The sequence below is a fragment of the Oncorhynchus nerka genome, linkage group LG16, assembly GCF_034236695.1.
Source record: "Oncorhynchus nerka isolate Pitt River linkage group LG16, Oner_Uvic_2.0, whole genome shotgun sequence".
Classification (NCBI taxonomy): Eukaryota; Metazoa; Chordata; class Actinopteri; order Salmoniformes; family Salmonidae; genus Oncorhynchus; species Oncorhynchus nerka.
In genome coordinates this window covers 21,577,199-21,593,920 of record NC_088411.1, presented here as the reverse complement: position 1 = coordinate 21,593,920, position 16,722 = coordinate 21,577,199, and the positions used below count along the sequence as shown (strand labels likewise).

At 44.8% G+C, this 16,722-nt stretch overlaps 1 protein-coding gene across 1 annotated transcript; it reads right to left on the bottom strand.

Annotated features, from left to right (window-relative positions):
* Positions 1–122: 122 nt before the first annotated feature.
* dlgap5 (discs, large (Drosophila) homolog-associated protein 5) lies at positions 123–14,454 on the bottom strand. The gene is given in 17 exon segments (XM_029685104.2): positions 123–642; positions 832–875; positions 1,013–1,190; positions 3,467–4,422; positions 4,626–4,989; positions 5,810–5,970; positions 6,080–6,168; positions 6,289–6,456; positions 6,680–6,877; positions 6,880–6,967; positions 7,098–7,256; positions 7,399–7,446; positions 7,570–7,609; positions 7,812–7,883; positions 13,410–13,585; positions 13,832–14,076; positions 14,319–14,454. Coding segments are annotated over 16 exon segments (3,099 nt in total). The 5' UTR covers positions 14,073–14,076; positions 14,319–14,454; the 3' UTR covers positions 123–525.
* Between the last annotated feature and the right edge of the window lie 2,268 nt (positions 14,455–16,722).

Sequence of the window (16,722 nt, the reverse complement as noted above, 5' to 3'; positions counted from 1 at the left end):
AGGCACTGACAAACCAGTTAGCTCCTGCAGCCTTCACTGTAAAATAGAACACGTTGCAGCGTTGCTTCAATAGTGCTTGAAGGAGAGGAACCCTTTAAAAAAAGAAGTCTGTTGAAGGCCAATTAGAAGAATCAACATTTTATTTACACAAACCAAAAAGTTTTTCAGAATGCATATTCAACATAGAAGAATTTAGGCTACCGGTATATATAAACGCTTGGTTCAATTTTTTTATTTTTTACTGCACACACCTGGGCACCATAGAAAATGTGCTTAATAGTTAGGAAACACTACCTGGAGCCTTTTTGGTATTTCAATAAAAAAGTTGTAGTAGACATAGCACAAAGAATTTAAGGAAACTTCTTGAAAATCTGTTGAAGTTACATAAAAACACTTGTCTGACAATTAGAGGAGTTTAGAAAAAAGTAACAATGCATATAAACAAATTATTTTCTTGAGACAATAAAAACTAGTCTCTAGAGCAAAATGGAGGGAAAAAAACAGCAGTTAAGCAAATCGGTCACATCAGTTGTTCGTTCTATTAGATGGAGGTGTGAATGACATGAGGTCACTGGGGCACATTGACTGTCTCACTCTGTCCATCTGATCAGGGGTGAACAGCAACATGTCCGACTCAACTGGCTGGAGGAGAGAGAAGAGATTTAGGAGAATGAAGTGGGGACAGCATGGGTCAGTTGATTAATTGAGAAGAATGTATGCCTAATAGTAAAATGACGTATTTCAGAACACCATAGTGAAAAGTGATCCAACAACAAATGAAATCATACTTTATATATGTGAGAAAGAAGGGGGTAAAACAAGGAAGTTAACCTTTGTGGTCCGAGGGGTGAACATTTGTGCCAAACTGGGAAACGCTGTGATGGGAGTGAGGGAATACAAAAATGACTTGATTGAAAAAGAAAACAAATCCACCATAAGGAATACAAATATCCAGGTCAAAGCCTATCCATGTGCCAAAACCCAGGTGTACACACACACACACACCACTTACCTGTGGGAGACGACGCTTCCTCCCAAGTGGGCTCTCCAGACTGAGCCATCGGACTCTCCATTTCTACGTCTATCGCCATGGGCGACAGCATCTCCTCAGCAACAGCCAGCTCCCGTGGCGACAGGCTGCAGCTTGCTACAGGTTGGAGGTAACGCTCAAACTCCAACCCCAGAAGACTCTAGTGTATTTAGAGAAAACAATTACCTCTTGCCAGTCATACATTAAGAGATCAGCTCAACTACATGACCAAAAGTATGTGGACACCTGCTTAAACATCTCATTCCTTAATTACGGGCATTAATATGGAGTTGTTCCCCCGTACACTGCTGTAACAGCCTCCAGGGAAGGCTTTCCACTGGTTTTGGAGCATTGCTGCGGGGACTTGCTTCCATTCAGCCACAAGAGCATGAGTACGGTAAGGTCTGGCACTGATGTTGGGCGATTAGGCCTGGCTCGCAGTCTGCTTTCCAATTAATCCAAAAGGTTTTCAACAAAGTTGGCAGCACAGAATCTAGAATGTCGTTGTATGCTTCAGCGTTAAGATTTCCCTTCACTAGAACTATGGGGCCTAACCTGAACCATGAAGAACAGCCCTAGAACATTATTCCTCCTACACCAAACTTCAAAGTTGCCAATATAAAATTGGGGCAGGTAGTTTTCTCCAAGCATCCGCCAAACCGAGATTCTTCTGTCGGACGGCCAGATGGTGAAACGTGATTAAATCACTCCAGAGAAGGCGTTTCCACTGCCCCAGAGTCCAACAGCGGCAAGCTTTACACCACTCTTGGTATTTCACAAAATGATCATAGTCTTGTGCGACTGCTCGGCCACGGAAACCCATTTCATGACGCTCCCGATGAACAGTTCCTTGTGCTGACGTTGCTTCCAGAGGCAGTTCGGAACTCGGTAAAGTGTGTTGCAACTGAGGACAGACTATTATTACGTGCTTCAGCACTCAGTGGTCCCGTTCTGTGAGCTTGTGTGGCCCACCACTGCGGTTGAGCTGTTGTTGCTCCTAGACATTTCCACTTCACAATAACAGCACTTACAGTTGACCAGGGCAGCTCTAATAGGGCAGAAATTTGACAAACTAACTTGTTGGAAAGGTGGCATCCTATGACGATGCCACGTTGAAAGTCACTCAGCTCTACTGCCAATATTTGTCTATGGAGATTCTTCATGGCTGTTTGATAAATGTTATACTCCGGTCAGCAACAGCTGTGGCTGAAATAGCGGAATCCACTAATTTGAAGGGGTGTACACACACATATACATACATACATATATAAACGTCCCTTCTTCAGGATCCTGTTTTTCAAAGACAATTCATAAAAATCCAAATAACTTCACAGATCTTCATTGTGAAGGGTTTAATCACTGTTTCCCATGCTTGTTGAATGAACCATAAGACACTGACAGCTTACAGACGGTAGGCAATAAAGGTCACAGTTAAGAAAACTTAGGACACTAAAGAGGCCTTTCTACACACTCTGAAAAACACCAAAAGAAAGATGCCCAGGGTCCCTGCTCATCTGCGTGAATGTGCCTTAGGCATGCTGCAAGGAGAAATGAGGACTGCAGATGTGACCATGGCAATAAATGTCACCCATGGGCACAAACCCACCGTTGCTGGACCAGACAGGACTGGCAAAAAGTGCTCTTCACTGACGAGTCGCGGATTTGTCTCACCAGGGGTGATGGTCGGATTCACGTTTATCGCCGAAGGAATGAGCTTTACACAGAGGCCTGTACTCTGGAGAGGGATTGATTTGGAGGTGGAGGATCCGTCATGGTCTGGGGCGGTGTGTCACAGCATCATCAGACTGAGCTTGTTGTCATTGCAGGCAATCTCAATGCTGTGCATTACAAGGAAGAACTCCTCCCTCATCTGATACCCTTCCTGCAGGCTCGTCCTGACATGACCCTCCAGCATGACAATGCCTCCAGCCATACTGCTCATTCTGTGTGTGATTTCCTGCAAGACAGGAATGTCCGTGTTCTGCCATGGCCAGCGAATGAGCCCAAATCTCAATCCCATTTAGCACGTCTGGGACCTGTTGGATCGGAGGGTGAGGGATGGGGCCATTCCCCCCCAGAAATGTCCAGGAACTTGCAGGTGCCTTGGTGGAAGAGTGGGGTAACATCTCACAGCAAGTACTGGCAAATCATGAGAAGGAGATGCACTGCAGTACTTGCAGCTGGTGGCCACACCAGATACTGACTATTACTTTTGACCCCCCCTTTGTTCAGGGACACATTATTAAATTTCTGTTAGTCACATGTCTGTTGAACTTGTTCAGTTTGTCTGTTATTGAATCTTGTTACGTTCATACAAATATTTTTACATGTTAAGTTCGCTGAAAATAAACGCAGTTGACAGTGAGAGGACGTTTCTTTTTTTGCTGAGTTTATATACACACACACGCATCTCCTTTGCCAAAAAAAAAAACTTACCTCAGTGATATAACTGTTTGGAGTCACTGTCACATCGGCATTAGCTGAGACGCTGAGGGAGACCTGGACAGTAGGAGAGGAGGGCACCAGGCAGGGTGAGGAGAGGGGAGATAGGCTGTCCTCGGTAGGTTTTGGCCTGGCTGGATTGGAGGAGAGGGTGAAGCTGGAGGCAGGGCTCCTGACTGGGGAGAACTCTGCTCCATAGGTGGGAGTGTGGGGCAGTGAAGGAGAGAGGGGAAGCCTTGGTGAGATGGGTAGGCTGATATCGTAGGCCTCTAAATCTTCTTCTCTGTCCTGGAGTGAGGGAGAGGATAGGATTGACTGGGTAGCCAAAGTGCTGCTCACTTCAGGCATGGCCAGGAGCTCCGATTGGTTGGGCTCCTCTGCGGCCAACACCGATTGGCTGAAGACTTCTTGGGGCATTTCGTCATTGGTCAGCTGTTGCGTGTTGGATGGCGATTGGCTCATTTTCTCAGACTCAGAGCTCTCAATGTGCTCCTCATGGCAAACAGTGGGCTCTGTGACAACCTCCGATTGGTCACAAGCTTCCTGCATGCTCTCGGGCTCTGGTTGGTCAGGAGTGACTTCATTCTGGACCGAGACTAGCTCTGGTCGGTAGCTGGGGCCTTCCTCTGACTGGGCGTCTATCAAAGCTTCTTTGACTGGTGAGAAGTAGAGAGAGACTCTGGTGGGGCTATTCTGGGCGGGGGCCAGGGTGCAGAGTGGGGTGGCATCAGACAGACGGGCAGGGGAGAGGGTGGAGCGAGCAGGGGTGAGGGTGGAGCGAGCAGGGGTGAGGGTGGAGCGAGCAGGGGTGAGACAGGGGAGAGTAGAGGGTTGTGCAGCTGCAGCAGCGTTGGAGTGGCGGGTTCTGACGGGGGTGGAGAACTTGGTGACAGAGCACGGAGATGCCTGAGGCGGCCTGGCAGCTACACGGGTTGATCTCCTCATAGAGCCTAGAAAGACAGAGACAACACAGCAGTCAGTCAATTCACAACTCTAACACTGACAGAGGGAGATGTCAGCGGTCTTCCAGGCCCGCGCAAACCCTCTGTCCTTTCAGCCTGCCATTCTATGCATCTTCCTCCATCCATATCTCTGTGCATCACAGCAGTTGAGGGGAGGCATGGGAGAAGAACAGCAGAGGTATGACTCTCACCTGTGAGTTTGGCGGGACTCTCCACCTGGAAGAAGCCTCCCTGGAACACCACCACCGGTGACTCTGGGGCCAAGATCTCTGCCTGGGGGTCCTGAGGAGCTGGAGCAGGGTCGTCCACAGCACTGCCTGGCCCTGCAGCCTGGACTGCCTTCTCTGCCTCTGCAGCCTGCCGCCTGACCTTAATAGCAGCCTTGATGGCAGCCAGACGAGACTTGGCGGCAGCTCCACCAACAGGCTTTGCCACCGGCGCAGAGGCCGGCTTCTTGACCACCTTCCTCTGTCGTGGTGGGGGCTTTCTCTCCTCCTGCCAACCCTTAGACTCTGCTTCCTTCAGAGCACCAAACTTATTGTTCACGTCTTCTACCTGAAAAAGGAAGCGTCGAACAAGGTGAGTGAGGAAAGAGGGGATGCCTTTTTAGAAAGCTTGCCACATTTCCAAATGTTCTACCTTTTAGAATGCTGTACCAATCTAGGTGGCAATTCTTCCTAGAGGTAGCTAGTAGAGCTTACATTTAGTGTTAACAGTCAAGCATAAACAGACTAAACACCCGTGTCTGTTCATCTAATTCTACACACAAACTGACACGCACACACAGTAGTAGACCATGTCCTCCTAGTCACTAACCCACCTGGCAGTAAACCATGTCCTCCTAGTCACTAACCCACCTGATAGTAGACCATGTCCTTCTAGTCACTAACCCACCTGGTAGTAGACCATGTCCTTCTAGTCACTAACCCACCTGGTAGTAGACCATGTCCTTCGAGTCACTAACCCACCTGGCAGTAAACCATGTCCTCCTAGTCACTAACCCACCTGGTAGTAGACCATGTCCTCCTAGTCACTAACCCACCTGGTAGTAGACCATGTCCTCCTAGTCACTAACCCACCTGGTAGTAGACCATGTCCTCCTAGTCACTAACCCACCTGGTAGTAGACCATGTCCTTCTAGTCACTAACCCACCTGGTAGTAGACCATGTCCTCATAATCACTAACCCACCTGGCAGTAAACCATGTCCTCCTAGTCACTAACCCACCTGGTAGTAGACCATGTCCTCCTAGTCACTAACCCACCTGGTAGTAGACCATGTCCTTCTAGTCACTAACCCACCTGGTAGTAGACCATGTCCTCCTAGTCACTAACCCACCTGGTAGTAGACCATGTCCTTCTAGTCACTAACCCACCTGGTAGTAGACCATGTCCCAGAAGCCTTGCAAGTCAGTGCATGTGGTGATCTTCTCTCCTCTGCCAAGCTCACAGTCATCCACCAGGCCAGAGAACTGACCAAACCTCTCCTTCATCAGCAGCCTGGCCTGCCCCACCGCAGTACGCATACGGTCCCGCACTTCACAAAGGGATGGATATAAACATTGAGGAAATGTTGTAGGATGCATTTCGCTAATAGAAATCCAAATCGACCACTTAAGATGGTTAAAACACGTCAAGTCACTCACTCTCTTCAGGGATAGAGGCATCATCCACCCTGGGCTCCCACTGCTGACAAAATGCTGTCAGTCTCTCGGTCTCACTGACCACCACCAACCTGACAGACACACATTCACATATCACATGACACAACACTTGTCTAGGTCAGGAACTTCGCTGTTGACTTGGTTTCATATAATATGCATGATAAGTTTGTCAGCTAAAATGTAACCCTCACCTAAAGTAGGGCACATCATGCTCTGGTTCCTGGGGACACTGAGGGGCCAGAGTAGGAGAAGGCAGGGATTGAACAGGGGACTTGGCAGGAGAGGGAGCACTGAGCTCCATTTTGGGCACCAAGTCAGAGAGCCAGAGTGGCACAGGTGGTAGTACAAAGGCAGGGACACTGCAGAGAGGAGGATGAAGATTTAAAACATAGAAAATGACAATATATTTTCAGTAAGAAATGACAGCCAGTCATATTTTAATAAGCAGTAACAGTATATCAACCAGATTTTCATACCCCAAGCAGAAAAAAAATGCATCTGTAATGCACCTAATAAATATTACAAGGGCATCTAAAATATGTCAGAGGGATACAGACTGATCAGAAACCCACAATGTGTTACCTGGGTTTGAAGAAGGAGTCTGCAGAGCGGGGGGTGAGAGGGGTGGGCTTGAAGGTGGACAGGCCTGCTGGGGCCTGGAACACAAAGCCCTGAGGAGCGAAGGAGGACGGGGTAGGGGCTGGAAGGGGGAGGGAGGAGGCCTGGGCTGGGACAGGTTCTGGATCAGCAGGGGAAGGGTCTTCTACCATCTTCTCCTCCTTTACACTGGGGGTGGCGGGCTGGCAGCCCTGGGCTCCTCCACTGGCTTTTTCACTTTTACAGCAGTTTGCTTATTGCTTTCAGTATTTCCTAAAGAGAATGTCAAAACGTACTTTTTTCTTTCTTTTTTTTAATGCAGAAATAAAATGGGGGAAACCACATAAAATGCTGTAGAGGAATAATGCATATGAAGCGTGGGATGTCAGCTGCCAAAGCTCACCCCTGGTGTTCCTCCCTCTGCCAACAGGTGGTGATGCAGACTGCTTGGCATTTGATCTGGTCTTGGGAGCTGCAGCAGGTTTGTCCTTTGCCACCGGGGCCACAGAGACCAGAGGCCTGTTAGCTGACCTTGTGGATGGGGCTCTGACGACTGGTTCACCTGCAGGAAAGTGGAAAAATAACAGTTACGTTAGAAGTCAAGGATATGTTTATTGGGGTTAAATAATTGGCTAAACAAAAAGGTTTTGAGGCGTAATGTATAGAACAGTTGACAATATTTTTGTCATGGTTACGAGTGTTACCTAAAGTGATCTTGGTTCTCCTGGTTGACCTGACCACAGCTGGTTCAACTAAGACAGAACCAGGTCAAGTTAAGGGGTTAGCAGTCAGTACATACAGGTGTTGAACTAAGCACACCATTCAATGATTATACAGGGTGGGAAAATGTTTTTCAAACAACAACAAACACCAACCTTTTCTTGAAGCAGGGACAGTGTCAATAGTCTGTGGTGCCTAAGTCAATGGAACAGAGAAAATACAGCACTAAATCAATTATATGGTTATTCCAAAAAGCTGCTATTATAGTTAACGACTAAATAATCTAATAGAACATCTTATATAAAAGATGTGTGCAGAACAAAATGCAGAGGCAATGTAGGGCAATTTTTTGTTTGTTTTTTTATACATTTTGTTTATACATTTTTTTTTTAATCACCTTGGGGGCCTGCTGCCTCATGGTTGAGCGCGTCACTCTGGTGGATTGGGGCAGGACCACTGTCGTTGTTGCCTGGTAGGAGGAAAAGGCAAGGCCACGTTATGACAACGTAACACCACTAAATCCTTGCTTATACCTGGTGCTAACTGGCATCCTTTTTCCTGGTCTTGTCCACAATCGGATTGTTACCACATTTTCAAATGTGTTTACACATGGTAGTAAAATGTCTCATCCAGCCCCTGTGTCCACATTGTGACCAGATTTCCTGGTCCCTCCCTGTATGCAAATGTGACAGGTATTCTTTCAAAAATAATATTTATTTTAAAACATATTGCTGTCATAAGTCAATTGTGCCAGCTGTCAATGATTGAAGGTAGGAAAATGAGGATTTAAATGGTGTCACTGTCCAGATTAGTCTACACTTGAGAGATACACAGACAATGCGTGCCCGACTACCTCCGGTGGTGGTCAGGAAGATCTGATCAAAATCAGACCACAATGTGTCTTTTGATCGTCTACACCAGTCTACAAATATGGGCACTATCAGGATGTGGACACAATCGGGACAAAGGACGCATGTTAGCACCAGGTATAAACGTGGCTTAAGAACACCAGTTCTGTTCTTATATCAGTGGAGGCTCCTCAGAGGAGAATGGGGACTTTCATAAAAATAGTGAAACAAAAAAGTGATCCTGTTTTTTTAGATAAAACTATACCAAATAATTGATTAAAACACACAGTTTAGCAACAAAGGTCTACAGCAGCCTTAACACCATGGTGTAGCCGGAGGACAGTTAGTTTCCGTCCTCCTCTGGTTACATTGACTTCAATACAAAACCTAGGAGGCTCATGGTTCTCACCCCCTACCACAGACTTCCACAGTAATTGTGACAACTTCCGGAGGACGTCCTCCAACCTATCAGAGCTCTTGCAGTACGAACTCATATGTCGACGCAATCAAAGAATGAATCTACTACTGAAAGCATAAACTATAGCTAGCTAGTACTGCAGTGCATAAAATGTGGTGAATAGTTGCCTGAGCGAGAAAGACAGTGCTAGCTACAGTGGCATGCGAAAGTATTCACCTCCTTGGCATTTTTACTATTTTGTTGCCTTACAACCTGGAATTAAAATATATTTGTTTTTTTTTTGTTTTTTTTGGGGGGGGGGGCTGTATCATTTGATTTACAAGACATGCCTACTTTTCTTGTGAAACACAAAAAACAGGAACCTTGAGCATGCATAACTATTCATCCCCCCCAGGGTCAAAACTTTGTAGGGCAACCTTTTGCAGCAATTACAGCTGCAAGTCTCTTGGGGTATGTCTCTGTAAGCGTGGCACATCTAGCCACTGGGAGTTTTGCAAAACTGCTCCAGATCCTTCAAGTTGGATGGATTCCGCTGGTGTACAGCAATCTTCAAAAAAAAACAAAAAAAAATACATTCGCCTTTATCTAAGCAGGTAGGCCAGTTGAGAACAAGTTCTCATAAAGCAAAGCAGTGCGACAAAAACAACAGAGTTACACATAAACAAACGTACAGGCTATAAGACAATAGAAAACCTCTAACAATGTACAATGTCTGCAAATGTAGAGTTAAGGCAATAGACCACAGAGGTGAAATAATTACAATTTTGCATTAACACTGGAGTGATATATGTGCAAGTAGAGATACTGGGGTGAAAAAGAACAAGATGATAAATAACAATATGGGGATGTAGTTGGTTGTGCCATTTACAGGTACAGTGATCGGTAAGCTGCTCTGACAGCTGATGCTTAAAGTTAGAAGGAGATATAAGTCTCCAGCTTAAATGATTTTTGCAATTCGTTCCAGTCATGGGCAGCAGAGAACTGGAAGGAAAGGCAGCCAAAGTAAGTGTTGGCTTTGGGGCTGACCAGTGAAATATACCTGCTGGAGCGCGTGCTACGGGTGGGTGCTGTTATGGTGACCAGTGAGCTGAGATAAGGTGGGGCTTTACCTAGCAAAGACTTATAGATGACCTGGAGCCAGTTGGTTTGGCGACGAATATGAAGTGAGGGCCATTGAAGCTCGTTTGGAGGTTAGTTAACAGTGTCCAAAGAAGTGCCAGATGTATACAGAATGGTGTTGTCTGCGTAGAGGTGTATCAGAGAATCACCAGCAGCAAGAGCGACATCATTGATGTATACAGAGAAAATAGTCAGCACGAGAATTGAACCCCACCCAACAGTACGAGCTCTGAAAATAGATGGGGGGCAATCAATTCACATATGGTGTCCAGGGCACAGCTGGGGGCTGAGGGGGGTCTATAACAGGCGGCAATGGTGAGACTTGTTTCTGGAAAGGGGGATTTTTAAAAGTAGAAGCTTGAATTTTTTGGGCACAGACCTGGTCAGTATGACAGAACTCTGCAGGCTAACCCCGCCTACTTTGGCAGTTCTATCTTGTCAGAAAATGTTGTAGTTGGAAATTTATGGATTTTGTGTGGCCTTCCTAAGCCAGGATTCAGACACGGCTAGGACATCAGGGTTGGCGAAGTGTGCTAATGCAGTGAATAAAATAAACTTAGGGAGGAGGCCATGCATGAAACCACGGCTTTTACGGTTACGAAAGTCAACAAATTAACCTCTACATCACCAGAGGAGGAGTAGGCTAAGGGTACGGCTAAAGGCTATAAGAACTGGCCATCTAGTGCGTTCGGAACAGAGAGTAAATGGAGCAGGTTTCTGGGCGCGGAAGAATAGATTCAAGGCATAACGTACAGACAAGGGTATGGTAGGATGTGAGTACAGTGGAGGTAAACCTAGGCATTGTGACGATGAGAGGTTGTGTCTCTGGAGGCAACAGTTAAGCCAGATGAGGTCACTGCATATGTGAGAGGCGGGACAAAAGGGATATCTAAGGCATATTGGGCAGGGCTGGAGGCTCTACAGTGAAAAAGACAATCACTAACCAAAACAGCAATAGATAAGGCATATTGACATTAGGGAGAGGCATGTGTAGCCAAGTGATCATAGGGTCCAGCGAGTAGCAATAGGTGAGTCAGGGAGCCGATTCAGTAGTCGCTACTACGCTAGGTGAGCTGGAGACACAGAAATTCAGACAGCTAGCGGGCCGGGGCTAGCAGATGGGCCTTTGGCGTCGTCGCAACGAAAGGGCCCGTTGAAACCACCTCGGACGATTACGTCGGCAGACCAGTCGTGATGGATTGGCGGACTGGCAGGTATTGACCGAGCTGAGGCTGGCTGGTGTCCGAGTTAACGGTGAAGACCGCTAGCAGTGGCTGACTGACTACTAGCTATTTAGCTGGCTAGCTTCTGATTGGGGTACCGGTTCTTAGGCATAAAAATAGCAGCTCCGTACCACATAGGGTGAGGCGGGTTGCAGGAGAGTATATTCAGTCCGTAGATGGAAAGTGAGATTAAAATATATACCGGGAGGGAATACGATATTTACACGGGACAGGACGGTACAAGACAAAACACACATCCGACTGCTACGCCATCTTGGATGATGCTGCCACCACCATGCTTCACTGTGGAGATGGTGTTCTCGGGGTGATGCAAGGTGTTGGGTTTGCGCCAGACATAGTGTTTTCCTTAATGGCAAAAAAGCTAAATTTTAGTCTCATCTGACCAGAGTACCTTCTTCCATATGTTTGGAGAGTCTCCCACATGCCTTTGGCGAACACCAAACTTGTTCGCATTTTTCTTCTTTAAGCAATGGCTTTTTTCACACTTCCGTAAAGCCCAGCTCTGTGGAGTGTACAGCTTAAAGTGGTCCTATGGACAGATGCTCCACAGCGGAGATTAGAGTTTTGCAACTCCTCCAGGGTTATCTTTGTTGCGCCTCTTGTGGGCAGGCCCTCTCTTGGCAGGTTTGTTGTGGTGCCATATTCTTTCCATTTTTTAATAATGGATTTAATGGTGCTCCGTGGGCTGTTCAATGTTTTTTTTATAACCCAACCCCGATCTGTACTCCACAACTTTGTCCCTGACCTGTTTGGAGAGCTCCATGGTCTTCATAGTGCCCCTTGCTCAGTGGTGTTGCAGACTCAGGGGCCTTTCAGAACAGACACATATACACTCATACTGAGATCATGTGACACAGATTGCACACAGGTGGCATTTTTTAAGTAATTATGTGACTTCTGAAGATAATTGGTTGCACCAGATCTTATTTAGGGGCTTCATAGCGAAGGGGGTGAATACAAATGCACCCACCACTTTTCAGTTTACATTATTTTTTTAAACAAGTTATTTTTTTCATTTCACTAAATTTGACCATTTTGTGCATGTCCATTACATGAAACCCCCCCCCAAAAAACTATTTATATAACAGGTTGTAATGCAACAAAATACGAAAAATGCCAAGGGGGGTGAATACTTTTGAAGGTACTAATATAAGTAATTGCGTTTTTTTCTCCACTTTCACTTACCGAGCTAGTAAATGTTACCTAGCTTGCAAATGCAGCTAGCTAGTTTAGCCTACTCAAACAGAGATGGGTGCTATGTTTACGGACTGGCTATCCAACACGAACTCTTCCAAGTCAACGTAAGCTTTTGGTTTTATTAATTTATTGCCATCGTGGCCTGGCGGTGTAACTGCTAAACTGCACGAATGTAGCGGGTTTATTAACGCGTTAGTTCTAGTAGTTAACTAGACATTAGGGGACAACGATGTAAGTTGTGTGTAGCAGTTAGCGGTTATGGTATGGAAAGTTTTTTTTGACCTGGTCATAGGCAGCTGTTGTATTGTGCACTGAAGTCCACGTATAGCTGCCAAAAAATTTGACAATGAGCAAATTATTATGCTGTTTTTGTATGTGGCTGCTATGAAAGTGAACTGTGATCAGGGGTGTATTCATTGCGCCAATTCTGCTTGAAAACATTTCTTAAAGGAAGCAAACAGAACAAAACAGGGATAAACATACCTGAATTTGTCCAATAGAAACTCGTTTGCAACTGTTGGACTAATGATTACACCCCAAATCAGCTAGATTTTTATTTTACCTTTATTTTACTAGGCAAGTCAGTTAAGACAAATTCTTATTTTCAATGACTGCCTAGGAACAGTGGGTTTAACTGCCTGTTCAGGGACAAAACGACAGATTTGTACCTTGTCAGCTCGGGGATTCGAACTTGCAACCTTTCGGTTACTAGTCCAACGCTCTAACCACTAGGCTACCCTGCCGCCACATACAGGTACATGTGCAAGGAGGTATAGAATGTGTCACTGCCTGGATTACTCAATTTTCTCCTGACCTGCTGTAGCAACCTCATGATGGGTATATGGAAAATTGTATTATCAGGTTGTAGCCTAAACCTATCAATTTTACATTGAGCTGGGTGAATGGAAGATGAACGACAGTCAGCAAATATGATGTAATAGAAATAAGGCCAAGTGTATAAAAAAACATTTTGTCCTCAACTTAAAACGGCACCGACCGCCACTGTCTTATATCCCTATGAGTTTTGAGCACAACAAGTTCACCCTCTGGTGATGAGTCAAGTACATCATCAACTCAACGATTGAACGATGACTCCCAAGGACGATGGATATACTATCTAAAGATATGTCAGCAGTATACAGACTCCGTGTTAAGCTGTGCCCCCTCACCATGGCTTTGGTCGTGGCAGCTGGGGCCTGAGGTAGAGCGGCCAGGGGCTGGGGCCGGTATAGCCCAACTTTAAACACCCCCTTCTTCTCCCTTGCCCTCTTCTCTTTCTCCTTCACAAGCTCCTTCTTCTCTTTGTAGCGTGCAAGCTTTTTAATTCGCTCCTCCACTGCAGTGTCTGAGAAATAGAATGAGGGAGTTGGAGAGAAAATAGATCAGTGTGGGATTACATAATATTAGTGGGCGTGGAGGATGAAGAGGCATGAGGGCGAAGTTGGCTCAGGCACATTTTTTTTTTGACACCACAGTTTCAGAGAAGAAAATATTCAAGCCAGCTAACCTGACTACAGTAACGTTACCTAGAGAATACTGTTAGGTAGCTAAATAAGTGATCCACGAATGCACAACAAAAGCACACACTCACTTTTCACTTGTTTTGTATTCGGTGCTTTTTCCTGAATTACTGACACATGTTCAGCAACAGACATGTCCAGTTGAGAGCATTCCAGTTCGGGGAGTTTGTCAAGCTGTCTGCGGCTGTTCAGGGCCTTGTCTCGGTTCTCCTTTTGGGACTGCGACCGTCTCCGAGACATCTTCACCCGCAGCATGTCCACACTGGTGTCACGCTGACGCATGTGGCCGAAACGAGCTTCCATTGAGTCCATGATCCTGTGACAAATATACATACAATGCATTAAACTACTAGTTATTAACACGCTGTTACAGACAAATACATATTGATTATTGTGTGGTTGTATATTTAGAAAACGTTAGTTAGCACACGATGAGCCAAACAAACTAGCTGGCTATCTTACTAGTAGCAGTCACGGTTAGTCACTGACGCTTAATATGCTCTACCTAGTTATGAAATATATTAATCAACATAGGATTTTATCAATGTGTACTCTTACCTGTTTAAAATGTAATTATTATTGGTGATATCCAAGTTCTAGCAGTCCAACTATCTAGCAACCTTTATGGATGGAAGTACTCGGATAAACGACTTCCAAGTTAGAACTAAAAATAACAACAACATGGCGGGTCAGTTTTGAAAATTCTGCCGTTCAAAGCTGATTGGCTGATTATATATTTCCGGTCAGGAGCGTCGCGCTGATAGGCTAGAGATTTCGAAGTTGTTCTTCTGTGCTATGAAATGTGTATTCATTGATTTGTAGGCGAAGAAAACAAACATAAAAAATATACAACTGTAAGTACCTTGGCGGGTTATTATTCTCATTTAATGTACTTAACATAAAGGTTATTCTATGTCCTAGTCCTATGGAATTTGACTGTTTCTCACACTCATCTTCTCTCCACTTAGCTCATTTCAAAATTCACCTTGTAATGTGATATCATAGCCTACTCTCAAAGCACAGCACACCCATGCACTGTTGCCAAACTCCTCAGTAAGGAAAGTAGCTATTGGCTGTCCTAAAAGTCGCCAAATGACGTAATCGCATAATTGACAATGTGCATGTTTTTTAATTTATTTTTTAATTAGGCAAACAGTGGGTTAACTGCCTTGTTCAGGGGCAGAAGTACAGATTTGTACCTTGTCGGCTCTGGGATTCGATCTTTCAATCTTTCAGTTATTAGTCCAATGCTCTAACCACTAGGCTACCTGTGATGGAGCTGTAGGAGATATGAATAACGTCGTGGGAGAGACAAAAAGTTAGCAAAAAACACCCTAAATATGTTTAGAACTACAAATGAACTTTCTTCTGTCGATTCTTTTTTTTTTTATGTCACAATTCCAACCCTCCTCCTTTATCCGGGCTTGGGACTGGCAAAAGTGACCCAAAAGAGACATTTTGGCGGAGTTACTTCGTTTTTAATCTTATATTTTAGTTTTGTTTTTTTAGTTTAGTTTTCTTAATTAGTTTTTGTTTTTAACCTTATTGTCCACTTAGGAGCCTACAACAAGTCACAGTAAAACATGAACATTTTTAACCATAAAATAAAAAAGTTGTATACAATCTACATTAAGTCTAAAAGGACCAAAAAGAGACAATAGAAAAAACTGTCTCAATGGCAATGTGAGAAAATTATAGTAACTAGTCTGGCCCTAATTCAGGTTAATTGTTATTTTTATGTAAGCCATAGGGGTCAGTCAGCGGCGGCGTATGCGCGATTAATTTGCAGTCTAGACACGGAGGGGTGAACATCTCCTGCTCTGTCTGCAGCTGGGAGGGACTGCTGCGTGAGGACTGGGCCACCGGTGAGTGGTGAGTGCTTTGGGAGAGAAGAGCTCGTTGAGAAGAGTAAGAATGATACGTGCTTTCACGTCAGTCTCCAATAACACCAGAAAAAGTCACTAGATTTGTCGTTAGTCACTTTATTGAAAATGTGTCGCTAGAGGGGTCCGAATACTCGCTAAATATAGCGACAAAGCCGCTAAGTTGGCAGCACTGCACCCATGAGACAGACCATATCTCCCAGGTTAAAAAGACTGCACTTAATTTATGAGCTAAGGGCCTTTATGGCAGAAGTTGCACCAGTCAGATTTTACATTTTTTAAATGAACTTTTATTTAACCAGGCAAGTCAGTTAAGAACACATTCTTATTTACAATGACTGGGCCAATTATGCGCCACCCTATGAAAAAATATCTGACCCTGAATTAGTTTGGGACCTACTTGTGGCAAGATCTAGGCCAGACGGAGAAGGGTGAATGAAGTTGCCCCTAGACGCTGATCTTAAGTCAATTTAGCATTTTCCTCAACAATGGTTAAGGTTAGATAGGATTGGAGAAGCTGATCCTAGATCAGTTCCTAGGGGAAACTTAATTCCAGAGCAGTCTAGAAGGAGCCTACAACAAGGGACACTGGGAAATTCTGGGTAACCAGCAACAATGCCTTGTTATAATGTGACTGTCCCTACAGGGGAAATTTAGAAAGTACAAAAGCAGCTGATCAAGGTTTGCTGTTTTCTCGTTCTGGTTAGAGGCTGATCCTAAAGTACATCTCAGTTCGTTCTAGACCTTTTTAGACTGTTGTTTACAGTAAAAGAAAGAAATGGGGTACATGGAGGAAAATTAGAATTTCTTCATTTATTTAAAGTTGGGGCTGCATTTTACAAACCACATTACTTTCGACATGAATCATAGCATCTCATTTCAAAATTATACTTGACAATGAACAGAACCCATAGAAGGAAAACAGTATGTTTGTGAATGTCTGTTTTTAAATTAATATAGTGATAAATGTCATGTTGTGTCCTTAAAAATAACAACAACGAGTAGAGTCAGTAGACCAATGATGTCAATTGTAATACAAACAGCTGACAGGAACTTAAACAATAAGACAATGCACTTTA